Source organism: Leptopilina boulardi, unplaced genomic scaffold, assembly GCF_019393585.1.
Source record: "Leptopilina boulardi isolate dan_hultmark-lab unplaced genomic scaffold, ZJU_Lbou_2.1 LbouV2_165, whole genome shotgun sequence".
Taxonomy (NCBI): domain Eukaryota; kingdom Metazoa; phylum Arthropoda; class Insecta; order Hymenoptera; family Figitidae; genus Leptopilina; species Leptopilina boulardi.
In genome coordinates, this window is record NW_026137713.1 from 2,630,364 (window position 1) to 2,646,380 (window position 16,017).

The 16,017-nt window shown below is 30.3% G+C and overlaps 2 protein-coding genes across 14 annotated transcripts in view; one reads left to right on the plus strand and one right to left on the minus strand.

Moving 5' to 3' along the window:
• The window catches only part of LOC127277344 (bromodomain-containing protein 4-like), a 25,167-nt gene extending 10,504 nt beyond the window's left edge, over positions 1-14,663 (minus strand). For 3 of the 13 annotated variants that reach the window (XM_051298414.1, XM_051298415.1, XM_051298413.1), the window contains exons 1-14: positions 14,104-14,663; positions 9,094-9,142; positions 8,750-8,791; positions 7,742-7,990; positions 7,475-7,669; positions 6,751-7,392; positions 5,968-6,045; positions 5,685-5,780; positions 5,420-5,521; positions 5,032-5,334; positions 4,380-4,944; positions 4,145-4,303; positions 3,401-3,520; positions 2,457-2,606 (exon numbers count right to left, since the gene is read on the minus strand). In XM_051298414.1, the coding sequence (XP_051154371.1) occupies positions 2,457-2,606; positions 3,401-3,520; positions 4,145-4,303; positions 4,380-4,944; positions 5,032-5,334; positions 5,420-5,521; positions 5,685-5,780; positions 5,968-6,045; positions 6,751-7,392; positions 7,475-7,669; positions 7,742-7,990; positions 8,750-8,791; positions 9,094-9,142; positions 14,104-14,159 (2,806 nt within the window). In that variant the 5' untranslated portion in view covers positions 14,160-14,663. Of the gene's footprint in view, positions 1-2,456; positions 2,607-3,400; positions 3,521-4,144; positions 4,304-4,379; positions 4,945-5,031; positions 5,335-5,419; positions 5,522-5,684; positions 5,781-5,967; positions 6,046-6,750; positions 7,393-7,474; positions 7,670-7,741; positions 7,991-8,749; positions 8,792-9,093; positions 9,143-9,403; positions 9,692-12,069; positions 12,577-14,103 lie in introns of those variants that run through there. The other 10 variants (XM_051298418.1, XM_051298419.1, XM_051298417.1 and 7 more) reach the window with 10 other exon arrangements.
• Positions 14,664-15,434: 771 nt separating this feature from the next.
• LOC127277355 (dolichyl-diphosphooligosaccharide--protein glycosyltransferase subunit 4) lies at positions 15,435-15,662 on the plus strand. Its single transcript, XM_051298444.1, has one exon. It carries the CDS (start codon positions 15,436-15,438, stop codon positions 15,538-15,540), a length of 105 nt encoding a protein of 34 aa, XP_051154401.1. The 5' UTR covers position 15,435; the 3' UTR covers positions 15,541-15,662.
• Positions 15,663-16,017: the final 355 nt, after the last annotated feature.

The window sequence follows — 16,017 nt, forward strand, 5'->3', positions numbered from 1 at the left end:
CATTTTATTATTTATTATTTTATCAGTCCCCTTAAATATTGTCATTGCCTGGTTATTAAAAGTTTCGTGAAGATGAAAAAACTTCACTTAACGTGATTTTTTTTCTTTTTTGGTTTTGTTGTCCACTTGCAATTGACGAACAGAATTTTCCATTCCATTATAGTAAACGATGTAGTCGAAGGTACACGCATGTTGTCACAAAACGAAAAAAATTAATAACAAAAAAAAAAGGAGGACATAAATTAGTGCTTTTAGAAAAATCTCTAAATTGAGATCTTTTTTTCTTTTTTGAAAGGAAAAAAAAAATGATTCGATGCAAATGAAATAAAGCTGAACATGTGGGGGAAACAATTATTTTTAATGCTCTGCTCATTGAATGAAAAAAAGCATGAAATTGGCAGGGCATTAGAATTTAGATATATAAACAGAGGCGTCGGTCTTTGATACCGTTATTATTTTGATTATTGAAATTTATTACCTCGATCTCAAAGATCGACGTACTCCTCTCTCTCTCTCTCGAGTTTTTTTTTTTTTTTTTTTTGCATATTGGTTATTTTTTTAGATTTGTTTTTTTTTTTTTTTTTTAATGATGACACACTTTAAACACCGTCAACATCAACAGAGCAAGAGAAAAGAACTGAATTGTCATTAATTTTGCGAATCATCGTTTCTTGAAATAAAGCTGACATGGCATTATTATTATTATATGGTATCCCTCAAAACACAGTCTGCACTCCACTAGCTCACCTTCTTTCTTACCATTAAGATTCATGTTTCCATTATTAATATTATTATTGCTATTCAATTAATTATTAAATTAAAGAAACAAAATATCGTAACTTTGTATTGAGTCTCGACGATAAGTAGTAATAATAATAATAATAATATTAATAATAATTTGCACAATCGAGACTCAATACTTTTTGTTTTCTTTTTCTTTATACAATTTGCATTAACGTAACGTAGTAATGTTTTTTTTACCACATCAGTATAACGCCGTCCTAATAAATATATAAATGAAGAAAAATATTTTTCTCAGTTTACTTTTTATTGGGAGATATTTGCGATGAATTTGTGCAGTCAATTTTATTTGGTCAATGGACTACTTTAAAAATTTATTTTTTTAAAAAACCGCCATGATACCAAATTTTTATTACTAAATCTAATTTGTTTAATTGGACATTGCGCGAGTCTCTCAATTATTATTGCTATGATTTTCGTTTTTTTTCTCTCCTAATTTTTATAATTAAAAAAAAGTCACCAAACCAAGACTAAATAAATTTACGAAAAATGTACAAAATCTAACATCAGTCGTGAAATATTTATTTATATACATATATATTTTTTTCTTTCTTTCTTTTTTTTTTTTTTTTTTTTTTTAGTAATGGCCTCTTGTTTAACAAATAGCCAATTAAACAATAGTTCTAAGACTCGAATCATGTTTTTCAACTTATAAATTAAGATCAATGAAATAATTCAATTGATTAATTAAATTAACTAAACACTTGATTTATTATTTATTATTAAATATATTGCTTTACTTATAATTTAATTCCATAATTCATAATTAACTATAATTCCTCTCATAATTAAAATTAATTTATCTTTTAATATAATTTATACTTTAATGTTATCGTTTAATTTATAATAAAATTTGTTTAACATAATTTTCTTTAATTCATAAAATTTAGCGTTTAATTTATCATTTTAATAATTAAATTTAACGTTTAATTTATAATTTTAATAATTAAATTTATCAATTGGATTCATTATCATTTGATATACAATTCAATTGAACAATTTTAATTAATCCTGGTATGGTGAATTTCAAAATTCAGATTAGAGACTTAGATAATTTATTTTCTCTATAGTGAACGAGAAAAAAAAAAAAAAAAAAAAAAAAAACGCGAATTATCAATTCGCGTAATCAATCAAAAGAAAAGACGCGTGTATTTAATTTTTTCCACGCTAAATCTAAGCAAAAACATAATAATTATTTATAATTTTACTCTAATAATATTTGCATTTAAAAAAAAAGTGCTTGTCAAAGCGTGTACAAAATAGTATTGTCTTTATATAACTTCGGATAAAAGCGCGAAGTAAAAATATGTGCTTTTGTGAATGAAAAAAACAGAAAAAATATTAATTATGTCACACTTCATACATGAAAAAATCGGTTTAAAAAAATTTTTATACTAAAAATAACAAACAAAAGAAAAACAATACCAAATATTGGTTTGACTGTTGATTCACAACAATCGCAAATAATCCCTTTAAATTTGTAATTCGTAGGAAATAAAAGAAGTTTTTTTTTGTAATTTTAATATTAACGACCATTTTCATTTATAATAAAAAAGAAGGTCGTTTTATTTTTGTTTTTGTTCCCGAGTGAGGGGTTTTTTTTTTTGTTTTTTTAATAGTGGCAACAGTTAGATGAGGTTTTGTTCATATCTAACCTGCTTCGCTGTCGCTAGAATCACTGGAACTCGAAGATAAAGAACTGCTACTGGAATCACTGTCACTGCTACTACTACTGGATGCTGACAATCTCTGAGGTCCACTAGTTCCAGCAGTTCCCACTACGTCTACTGACTTACTACTGTCTTCTGTAATTATCAATGAATATTTATTATTAAATTTGTTTTCTTTTTATTAATTTAAAGAAAAATTTTTTAAATAATATTTTCAATTCGTTAATATTTAGTTTACTATAATATCAAAATAAATTTTAAAAATACAATGTCTGAGAATTTGTTTTTTAGTATTTGAAAAATTATTGAGATAAAAAATTGTTAAATTTTTTTAATATTAAAAATGATTGAATATTAGGATTATTAAATAATAATATTAGGCTTTTTAAAATAAAATATATATTTTAAGAAATGTCTTTTATCATTGTTGGAAATATTATAGAATCAATATTTCCCCACCAGGAAGTGTGTACAAAAAATCAATACCGGTGCTCGTTTCCTATCTTTTTATCTGCCCTACATAACAGTAGCATAAAGATAAAATAACTCTCAATGAACTTTTAATAAACGCACAATAAAAAAAAAAGAATCCTGCACTTTAATATTTGTTTTCAAAACACAAAAAAGAAATAAAATATTTAATTCTTCATTGAAATTTTATTCCTTAACTCTGATTTTTATATTATTTTATGTATTCATAGTAATCAAATTTTTAAAATACTTATAGACAATCAGTCAATAAATTTTTATCGTTTAAATCAAATTTTAGTTTTCAATACAAAAAATACGTTACTAATTTTGTTTAATAATATTTAATAATTTAGTGAATTAAAATATTATATTAATTAAACTATATTATTATATTATTGTAATAATAATAAAGGAGAATTAATTAAAAGTAAAAGTTAATAATGAAATAAGAAACTCACCTTTTTTGGGAGCCTTCTTGACATTTCCCAGTTGGCCCGTAACATCTTGCAATCTTTTTTCGAGTTCTTGTTTCTTCTCTGCCATTTGGTCTTCCTTAGATTTTCCACTGAGTTTCTTATCTATAAACATGACAATGTAAATTTTGTTTAATTCACAAGTTTAATTTAACAATAATGAAGCCCCCTTTTTTAAAAGTAAAAGTAACTGAACTAATTTGTTTGAATGATTGAACAAAAAAAGCGCCAAATTCACGCGTAACAAACAAAATTATAAAGAAAAAAAAACGTATAGCAGAAAGTAAATAAAATAATTAAAAACAAAAAAATTAAACATTGTAAAACAACGTAAATAATTAAATATTAATAAATTAAAACAGTTTAAAAAAACAAAAGCCACACTTAAAAATAGACAAAAAGCACAAATTATTAAAAAAAAACAAGAAAAAAAAAGGGGAGGGGGGTGAATTAGATGCAATAAATGTAGTTCCTTTCACGAACGTCAGTAAGGACCTTCTCTACAGGATTCGAATATCGTTAGTCAAAAAACAATTGGAAATATTTAGAAAGGTTCTTTCTCACTTTCTCAAAACGAAAACACTCCAATTTAGCAGGGATCAATAAATAATTTTTTCCACTGATCACCCACAAGAGTGAAACACCAATGATGGAAATTCAAAAAAAGTAAAAAAATACAGTCGAAGTGTCCTTGCATGACGTTGGAACGGAACTTACAGTAGAGCTTACGTGGTTTTTTTCTAAGACACGAGGCAACATAATTCTCCAATTCCCGCAATGTAGATGGTTTCAGGGTTTCAAAATCAATTTCAATTTCATCAGGATTCGAATCCCTTAACGACGGCTCACGAGATTGAATTATGTGCACTACACGTCCCAGTTTATCACCTGAAAAAAAACAGAAAGAAAAAAATTAATTTCAAAATTCTAATTTGTAAAATAAAAACAAAACCTTTATACATACCAGGCAATTTATTAATATCGAGACTGAGTTGACGTTTCTCATCATATGACATGGGTTTGGCATTATCCTCATCTTCCGAATCAAATGGAATTGGTGGCAGAAGATTACCAACATTTTTCTTTTTATTACCAGCCGATCGACTATTGGCTTTCGGCCTTTTTGTTGCTGCATTTGCTGCTGCAGCTTTACCTGGTCCACGTCCTTTGCCTTTCGTTTTTGCATTTGCCGGTGGCATATGATGTCCAAGATTTGACGGTGCATGTGCCTTATTAGGACCAACGGCAGCCATTGTTTGATGATGAAGATCACCACTTGCTGTCATTTTAATATCGCCACCCATTGCTGCATTACCAATACCAGCTGTGACATTATCACCAGCAACATTTGAATGTCCAGCGCTTGGTTTCATTAATTCTTTCATGGCACCACTGTGACTGCCAATGAGATTTGGCGTTTTATTACTCATTGGCTTTGATTTTGGCTTATCAGATTTCTTCTTTTTGCCCTTCTTCTTTTTTGTCGATTCCTCAGCTAGCATTCTTACTTGTTCCTGCACGGCTTTCAACTGTAATAAAAAATTTCCAATTGTTAATTTCTACCAATTTTCTTTTTTTTCAGAAAAGATTGCTTCAAAAAAAAAAAAAAAATGTACCTTCTGCTGTAAGGCAACAAGCTTCTGTGAGCGTTGGAATTCCTCCTCGGAGTCTTCACTCTCGCTATCACTTTCCGACGCCGAACTACTGCCGCTTGTACTGCTGCCTTTTATTCCAACAACAGCGCCCGATGGTTCATCAGGTATTTTTGCATACCTCATTTCAAAAACGTCTTGTAATTTTCTTGCCATTGCAACGACATCATGATCAGGTGGATTATATTTATAGCAATTGGTAAATATGAGTCGTACATCGCTCGCAAATTCTTGAGCTGTTTTATATTCTCGACTATCCATTTTCGTCTGTGGAGAAAAAAAATTTAGAAAAGAAAGAAAAAGGGTAATATTTCACGAAATAGCAAAAGAGGTTTTTTTTTCTAAATATTACCTTCACAGTTCCAAGATCCATTGGTTTCCTAATGATCTCATGATAATCATGAAGACCCAAAAGATCAGCGTCGACGGGCTTATAAAAAGGCCACGCATAACCCTGGAAAATAATTTAAATACAAATTAATTAACATTTATCTTACGTTTTTAAATTAATTTTCAAAAATTGTCTTTTTAATTAATTAATTAAAAATAAAAAAAAATTTGTTTTTAAATTAAAATTTACTTCTATTGAAATCAATGTTAATAAAATTTATAATTACCGAATGTTTCTTGGAGAAAAGTTCCTTGAGAATATCGTTACAAGATTTCAAAGCTTCCGAGAGTTTCTCCTTTGTCTTACCGCCAGGATGTTGAGGCTGCAAAAGTCATTTTTTTAATATAAAATACTAAAATTGGAAAAAAAGTTCTAAAAATTACTTTATAAAATTTACTAAATAATAATTTTTATTAAAATCTGTTTTCTTTGAAAAAAAATGCGATTGAAGACGTCACAAATGAAACGAACTAAAAAAAAAGAGTGATTGAAAAAAAAAAATTAAGTACCTGTTGTACCATAGCAGACATCATTGGCATACTAGCCTGATGGTACGGCACCAGACCATCGTCAGCTTGCCTCGTTGGCTGAAACAGCCCCATCATAACCCTCTGTTAGTACGTTAATGTATAATGACATGATTTAACACATGCAAAAACACAAAGATCAGACTAGGCGATATAATTTTTTTTACATATACAAAATCAAAGACGAATCCACTTGAATTTTTTTTTCTTCTCTCAAAAAACTAAAGACAACAATAAGAAAAGTAAATTGTAGACAGAAAAAAAAATTTTCCTAATTAATTATCAAAATATTCCGTTTTTTTTTTTAATTTCTTATTTACCATTAAATTATTTAAAAATCTTATATATTCCAGATTTTTAATAAAAATTTTGTTCCTAAAGTTCTGAACATGAACAATTTTTTTTTAAATTACTGCTTCAATGAAAAATAAAAAAAATTCATTAAACATTTATTCAATTATTGATTTATTTGATACAAGAAACGAATGTTAATTATCAATTTAGAGCGCTGAAAAATTGCATTAATCACGTTTTGACGAAGCACTAAACACATGAATCAATGAATATTATTTACTTTTCGCCCATACCTTTCGGTTTTGGACTTTGTTTTCATTCTTTTACCTTCCGTATTATTGGTAAATTTAGTAATATTATTAAATGAATAAATCAACGATTGTGAAAAATAAAGAAAATGTTTCGAATTTCATCTAACCAGATTATAAAAAACGTTCTATATTAGAAATAATGGAAAAAATAGATGCATACCTTCTTGATTTGTCTGCCTGATTCTCGTCTTGCTGGTATTTTGGCATTCTTGGGTTCAAGGGGATTATAAATGGGATCAAATGAATTAGCAGTGGGTGTTGTGGTATCAGCTTTTCTTTTCACGCCTTTCTTAACTTTGGCAGGCTGCGATGGTGGCATCACAGGTGGTGCTGCGGTGGGTATTTGCGTCGATGGTGGTACAGCAGATGCTGTGGTTGCCGTCGCCGTCGCTGTTGCCGTTTGTGTATCTATTGCTGGTTGTGCATGATAACCACTTGTTGGTGGAATAACTTGTTGTGGTAATGAATTATGTGTTGCCATTGATGTAACACCTAAATTCGATGGTGGTGCAATTGTTGTTGTATTAGTGCTTCCTGGTACGGAAACTGGTGCTTGCGTGCCAAGTGGTGGCATTGGCATAACACCTGTTGTACCAGCGGTTGTTGACGTTGGTGCCATATTATTTGGAACACTGGATGTGACGGTTGATGCACCAGACGACGGTCGCCCGCGACCTGGACCACCAGTTGCTGATGGTACAGCGCCAGTCTGTGACGCGCCAACTCTACCAGGTTTCTTGCCTTTTGGCCCCTTTGGAGCGGGCGGATCAAGTTCCACCTCATCTTTTGGCATATGCGACACCTGCGAAATACATTAAAATTTGTTTACTTAATTCAATTACAATCTATTTGCAATTTTTATTTTAAATTAAAATCTAATTTACCTTCGTTAGGAACAACTTTTCGAGGGCTTGCGCCATAACAACAACATCCTCGCCTGGTTTGTTGTAAACGTAGCAATTGGTGAACATTGTATTGAAATCTTGAATGCATTCTTTGGCGCTCCAATAATAGAAATTCTCTAAACGTTTTTTGATTGTACCCAAATCCATCGGTTGTTTGATAATTTTGTGATAGTCCTTATAGAAAAATTTGGCAAATTAACATAAAAGTTAATTGATACTAAATGTATACAATAATAATAAACGTACTGGTAAATTGAGCTTTTTCGCATCGACTGGCTGCTGAAACGGCCAAGCAAATTGATGCTTCCATACTGCTTTGAAAACACCTTTCGAAAGATAATGTATCTGATTGGTATTGCGACCCGGTCGATTTGGAGGCGCTACAACGGGCGGTTGAACAATTCCGTTCACTGGCTCCACAGGCGGCTCTTCTCGTGGAGGTGGTTCCCGAGGTGGAGCAGACGGTGTTGCCGACGTTTTACCAGGTGCACTCGTCTGTACGATTTTATTTTTTTTTTTTATTATTAAAATTGCAAATTTATTTTTACTTTTTCCACAAGTCAAAATCTACTTTTTTTTGTATTGCAAAAAGAAAAATAGGTCCAAATTTTCTTAGAAAAGTACATTTGCTGTTTTCAGAATACTATAGCATTAATACTGTATTTACTTTTTTTAACATGCTTCGAATTTATGAATTTCTAAAACTAAAATATAAAAGTAGATATTGAAATGAAAAATTTACTGAAAATTTATAAATTAATAGAACAGATAGATGTTATCTAGGATTTTATGGTTAATTTTTTTTTATCATGCGAGTAAAGAAATTTTTCCCTTGAATTCATGCAATGAGCGAATCAGGCTGCTAATATGTTGAATTATAGAATGTTAGAGATAACCATTTTCAAATGAAAATTAGATTTTTTTATGATAAACACATATAGTAGGGGATAAAAAAAGACAGTTCAAAATAACATGCAGGATACAAAAATTTATAATTACGACTAATTTAGTGGATTTTTTTTTTCTCGATTTTATCACAATTTTGTTTTTAATTATTTTATCTGTACTTTAAAATTAATCAAAAATATTTTGAACTAGTTTTTTTCTCCAAATTAATTTTTCGCCTAAATATTACAACCCAGATTTAAATTTGCTAATAAAAAAAACTAAAAGCTAACCATTACAAAAGTACTCTCTCGTTAAAAAAGCAAATAAAATTATCTCACAGTTAAATCACTTTTCATGAAATCTCACCTTCGGTATATTACACAGCCTTTCTCGCTCCTCCACATCTAACTGTAATTCATACATACTCCTTCAGTCAAAAATTCAATAATATTTTTATGCCTCAAATAAATAATAATATTTACATGAAAAACTATTCTTGTTTTTTTTTTATAAAAATCGGCTGCGAAAAGATCATTTTCAAATGTATTTTAAAATACAATACACTTTCAAAAGTTTCGAATTAAAAATAAAAACAATTACTTTAATATAATAGTTAGTAAAATTAGTGAATAATTAGTAAAGCTGCATTCGATGACAAAACAAAACAAAAAAAAAAAAATCACCATCGATCAAATAAAAACGATACTCACAGAGTTATTTTGCGAGATCGTGTCCACCTGCTGCATCTTGGTTTCTTTTCTGAAACATAAATAAAAATAAGTGAAAACATATTCAAGAGGAATAAAATTTTCTTTTTTTGCATTATATTATAAAATCATGTGGCAAGTCGTGCGGGTTGGGAATTATTTTTTTGTATACTATTTGTTTTTGCAATAATTGTGGGTTCTGTTTATATTTAATATGAGTGAATTGGATAATATTCATAATGGAGTGATTGAGAGAATTTGGAGAGAGAGAGAGAAAGAGTGTATATGACCTAATCCGCGAACTTCCACCTACCTTTCCGACATGTATGGTACATAAATGCTTTGTAGCAGGTAACTGCTTTACTTCGATGATTGATGCTACGAGGCTTCATCAACAATTGAGTTGGCAAGGGTATACTTTGAATTGAGCATTGCAGCTCTCTAATTGCTTGCCAAGACGATTGGGCTGTGACCAGGGAGATCGATGCTGAGGAGACATAACACTACTCAAGCCTACCAAATGGTAGTTGCTCGAATGTCAGCCCTGCGTTCTCTGGTAATTCGCCGTGCCGCCAACCAAGTCTCGCGATACTAGCAACATCTGAATAAAACAGAAGAGGATCTCATTTTTTTGGAGCGACAAGCATTAATTATCTACATATTAACCAAAAAAAAAAAAAAAAACAAGGCACTAAATCTGATTTTCTTCAAAAATTAAAAATCATTCAGCATTTTTAATCAAACAAAATTTAATTTTTCTTTCTTCCTTTATTTTTTAATATATTTAAAGATACGAAAATATAGATTCTTTTTTAAAATTATCTATCTTCATTTTTAAAAAAATGAATTTTTTTATCACTCCAAATATTTAATTACACCCATAATGGTATAAAAATACAAATTAAGCTAAAAAAATAATCGTAATTAATTTAGATTCTTTAAATAAAATTTTATCTTTGTCAGATTTATAAATTATTGAAAAATATTTGAAGGGCACTCCTCTATATTTAAATTCAAGGATTATTATGAAAGAAAAATCTTTTTGAAAAGGACTGATTTTACAATACACATAAATAATCAATGTGATTTTACTTTTATGAAAAATATTCCAGTTTCAAAACCTTTTGAAATAATTATATATCTTCTTTATAGAAATGTTTTTTTTTTTTTCATTAACTTAAAATTCGTATGTGAAAATCAATTTTTGAAATAATTGGAGTAATTTTAACAAAATATTTTTAAAAAATCTTAATAAATTACATATATAATCATTTTTCAAATAATCATAACATAATCACAAACATATAGTAAAAAAATACTATTAATTAATTTTCAAATAGATATTTAAATGACCCGCCAAATTCGTTGGGCAGAGGCAGCGCTCCAAGTGGATTTCAAGGGTACCTTTAATTCCCCATGAGAATCAGAAATTCATATTTTCACAAAATGATAATAATTGAAATTCCCATTGATTATCACAAATATTACAATTTTAAATATACAAAACATTTCAGGAGAATATTTTTTTAAGCAAAAATTTTCTTTTAATTCTATCAAATGTTAAAAGAAATGTAGAAAAATGATTAATGATGATGTGATCTTTCAACCATATCTACACTAATCAAAAATTTTTTTTAAGATTTATGGGAATTTATTATAACCTGGGTGTATTAATATTGTTTGTACAAAGTGAAGAATTTGACAAATACAATAAAAACATTTTTTGGTAAATTAGTCATTATAAAGTAATTAAAAACTGTTTATAAAGAAAATGAATTAGAAAGCAATTAAGAATTGGCAAATTATTCTCATTGAAATGCAATGTAATTAAAATTGAATTTCCTAAATTTAAATCGTTTTCTATTATGTTTTTAATGATTTTTTTCCACCAGTGAAAAGATGAATTTATGTTTAATATTCCAACATAGACAGGATATTTTCTTGCTAAGTATATCTTTTTCTTCAACACATTTCATGGAAATCAAATTTTCTCCAAAATATCAAAAAAATGTTTTATATAATTAATGAAATCCAATTGAATTTAAAGCTGAATTTTCGTCATGCATAAAAATTTATGAATGAAAATCATGATTTACACCTAAAAACAAATAAAAAAGTATGAGTTTCACAAAAAAAAAAGAACAATTTATGAGTAAACGCAAAATTATCTCTGAACGTTTTGTCGTTCTACTTCAAAAGCAACCTTCTACCTCTTCTTTTTAGATATAAACGCGAGAAATTTCCCCTCCAAAAAAAACCCTCACCGATAACAAAGATAAATCTAAAAACGAAATTCCGAACCGAGAAAAAGAGAATAAAATTTGTCAATAAAAGATTCAAATGAAACTTGTCAGGCGAAAAAAAAGCTCGAAATTAGGAGAAACGCTATATACGTGAAACGTAGAGGATGAATGCATGCGTGCCAGCGACAGGTATCGGAGCTAGAGATCAGAGAGGACACTTGAGAGCATAATTGTCAAGCATTTTGTGCGTAAATTGGAGCAAAAATGTTTTTGTGAAGGATGTTTGGAAAAGTAGAGAAAGAAAGTAAACTGGTATAATAAGAGAATGAAAAGTGTATCAGTGGAGGAGGCAAAAGACGACAGAAGTGGCGGAACAGTAGGAGGATGGGTGAGGGGGAAAAGATACGTGTTAGTAGACCCGCGCCCAACCGATGCTTTCAACGCACAACAAACGCCGTGGACGGCGTGTTGTGAGCAACATTCATCCCGAAGATGATTTCGAGATCAATTTTTTCACATTAGATACAGGATGTAGTCAAGGAAATCGGGTACACCACCACGGCCGCTCGATTTGGCGTAGGTTTCATTCAACATGGCGGTTCGACCGCTCAAGAAAGAAAGCTCCCAAGGGCCCCGCTCCGATATCGGTGACTTATACGTCGCTTTCGCATGTATCACACATGATTCTTGACACAACTCAAGGTCGTTTTGCCCTACAACATCCACGAGGACCTACCTGATCTCTCGGAGTCCTTTTTTCAGGGAAATTCAGTTGGAAAACACTACCACTACGCCTCGAAACACTCGCGCTACGCTTTCTCCCTGGCTCGCTAGTTTAGTTGGTCGACTTGGTGTTATGGCCGCCACTGAAAGTGCCCCACCGTGTCGCTCACTTCACTCACTCTCACTCCCTCGCGCGTGAGCGCGAGCGCTGCTTGTCTCAACTTCTAGCACACGCGATCCAACAACCAACGCCACAGACGCGGACTCGACACTCAACGTCCCTGACGATCAACAAAAAAACACTATCACTAATTCCAAATACAATACGTACTCAACAATAATGAACACACGAAAATTACATTTTTCCAAAGCCTTACGTTGTATAAACAAATTCAGCGGAGCATTGACAAATTTTAATCTAAAATACTAGACGGATAGCAGCAGCAACAATGGCTACGCATTCCCCACGCGACGTCCAGAATAGTCCTGTTCCGATGTTTCCGTCTGACGACCTGCCCAGACTACCGCCACCCTACCCCTTTCCCCTTGACATTACACTCTTCCGGAAAACCCCACCACTCTATCCAATGACGAGTCGAAAATTAGCGGAAGAGCACGAAGACCATTTAAACTAAAACCGCGAAAGTAAGTACATTTTTAAATAGCCTCCATTCAAGAGAAAAAGTAAAGTTTCAAAAAAGGAATTTTAAATGATACGAGAATAGGAATAATAAAGGAAAAAAAAGTTCATTTTATCTTTATCTTTATTTGCAAATTTAAATCTCTAAAAACAATTTTAAACCTTAACCTCAAAAATGCATTTGGAAAAAGATTTTAATTCTTTATAATTTGAGGTTATGTCAAAGACATTTTTAATTTATCAAGTTTTTTGACAGAAAAACAATTACGGTAGAAAAAAATTGTTTCTTTTTTTTAGTAGCTGAAAAACATAATTTAGCATAAAATAATATTAAGAATTTTATTTCGTGAAATTCTTCATAGCTGTGTTAAAAATGAAAAAAAAAATTGTTGAGAACTCAAAGATTATTTTTCGTCGCATATTGAGGTAATTTGACGTGTTTCGTTTCGTCGAGGACACGATGTAAAAAAAGAGGTCATTATCAATAACGCACCGGCTACTACCTGTAATCGCGTTTCTAACCTTCAAATAAGCACGTGTACAAGTATTTCTAAACAAAAATTACTACCTTCTTTCTCTACAACTTATTCTTTTAATCAACTGCCATGAATCTATCACAAATCAATATTCAATTTCTATCGACTTACCCAAGGGAAAAATTAAGGTACCTACATGATTCATCAACTGCTTAATGTTCCGTTTTATTTAACAATACAAAAATAAGAAACGTCTTTCGAATTCTTTAAATAGGTCTGACAAATCAAAAAAAAACAGGGCTTTCAAGGGAAATCGTGTCACTTTCGAAACGCACGACACGCGGCAAAGTAACGGTACACCTTTATTTACAGAACAAGATCACGCTATATTATCCAATCCAAAAATTAACGGTTTAATTCCATCGTTTCAATTTCACCCACAATGCATTTTTTCCCCCCTTCAGGGGTATATACACGTGTAACTTTCACTTACATATTCTATGAGATTTTCTATCCGGAATAAAGAGATTTGATTTTTTAATCAAAAACCCAAGTGATGATTTAACAAATTCAAATGGAGAATTTATATAAAAAACAAACGTAGAAGCGCGAACGGAGGTCCATTTCCACAGTTTCAAATTCACCCATAATGCATTTTTTTGAGCCAAGCGCAAAATCTATAATGACGCTCCAAAATATTTCAACATTTCTATATGCATTCGTAAACAAATTTAATTGAAAATAAATAATATTACATGATGTTACACGTGGTGAAAATTACGCGTGGCTGCAGCTGACATTATTTTTTTTTTCATGACGTGTTTTGTATCATCATAATCCATTAAAAATGAGAAAAAATGGCGATTGTCGTGCCTGGGTTTTTTTTTTTTTTTGTTTGTAAATAATCTCACACGATACAGCAACGACTTACTTTGCAGAAACAGACTCTCCGCGGGGGATAGATCTCTTCTCGAAACTTGAAACCATGTGCGAAAAGAATGCGATGCTTCTGTCAGCGTGATGCAAGATTCACTGATCGCGTGAAACTGACAGCCATATTGCCATCCATGAAACTCGACTACGCGAGTCAAATCAACAAATTGTCAAATCAAAAATAACAGCCAGTAAATTTTATGTAACAAACGTCACGCTTGAAACACAAAAATGCACAGGAATATTAATTAAAAAGTACTTTTTTGTTTTCTTCACAAACTGTTGATATTATTTACAAATGCGCACTTGCGTCATTATAAAGGCCATGGCAAAATGGCGTCGAGTCGAGAAGCCAACAACGATCAATGAACTCTCTGTCACTTCACACTTCTTTTTCACTGGATTTCCGATACGAAACACGACAAATAACCCGGTTCTCAATTAATAGAAGAATTCAATTAATGATGAAGAAACACTGGAAAAAACAGTTTTACATTTAATTCAAGCGACGCTGTCATGAACAATCATTTTTCGATGGCATCGTTTACTAACGAAGTCAAAATGACAACGGATGACGACGACTGAAAATTTTCCGGAAGTTTGTTGGGAACCGGATGTGGTGAATCAGCAAGATGTAAGTACTTTTCAAATTATTTTAATTAATTATTGTATTTGTCTGACTTTTGTTTCTAAATAATTTTTAAGTTGGAAAAATGTTAAACGTAAATTATTTTACAAAAAATATAAAAAATAATTAAATTACTCGAAAAAATTAAAAAACAACCACCGTCAGGAGTTTTTTGTCCAAATACTCCATTTTGATTGGTTTGTGTATAAAACGTTTATTTTTATGTTCGATAATGGTTGGTAGCAATGATTTTAATTGATAATTTCACATTGTATGCGTGACAGCCACGTAAAAACGTAAATAATTCAGAACTTGTTCACGTCATCTTAATTTGTTTTTAAGAAAAAATTTAATTTTCATTCGCAACTTCTTCTTCAAAAAATCTTCAGGTATTTACATTCTCTTTTACGCTTTTCTTGAAAATGTTTTATAAATTATTTACATTATTATTCGTTAAACTAAAGGTTAAGTTGGATTCTAACCTATAATTTCTGTTGTAATTTTGTATATTTATAAATGGGGTATATAAAACCTCTACATTTAGATTATTTTTTCTATTTTTCATTCTCAAATTAATTAAAATATTAATTAATATATTATTAAATATAAGTACTATAAAGTAATATTAGTTAAACTAATTTCTAAAATATTCTTGGAGCTTTTGGTCGAGAATTAAAAAGGTTTCGATCTGTTTATTCAGAAATGATCACGGACGTTCAGCTGGCAATTTTCTCCAACATTCTTGGAGTTACACTCTTTTTCTTAGTGTTTATCTTCCACTATATAAATGCTAATTACTCCAAATGAGGAATGGATTCCGTGACATCAATGGAACAAAACAACATTGAGAATTTGTCGATCTTTGACAGGTTCTTTTATTTCTAAGTTATGTTACAATTAAATTTTTAATAAAATAACAAAATAATAGATTTTTAGTTCTTGTTCATCAATTATTGCTTTTAATTTTTGATGGAAAATACAAGTTTAGAAATTAGTTTTCATCAATTTTTTTTTTGTTTTTTGAAATCGTCGAAAACAAATTTAAATATTGTTTAAGGCGCATTAGTTATTTTGAATTTCTTGTGCATTTGTATTTTCTTCATTTGAAATAGGAGAATGTTCATTAGAAATTTCTGAAGTATTGTTTAAATTTTCGTCATTATTATTGTTGTCATTTAAATTTAATGACGTCGCTAAAGTAAATTCTGTATCTGAAGAAAGTGGTTCAATTGTACCAATAAGTGAATTTTCAATTAATTCGTCATTTAATTCAGGATACATTTT

What these genes read in the sequence shown, in the direction of transcription:
- LOC127277355 (XM_051298444.1), top strand. Translation starts at nt 15,436, where the DNA reads ATGATCACGGACGTTCAGCTGGCAATTTTCTCCAACATTCTTGGAGTT.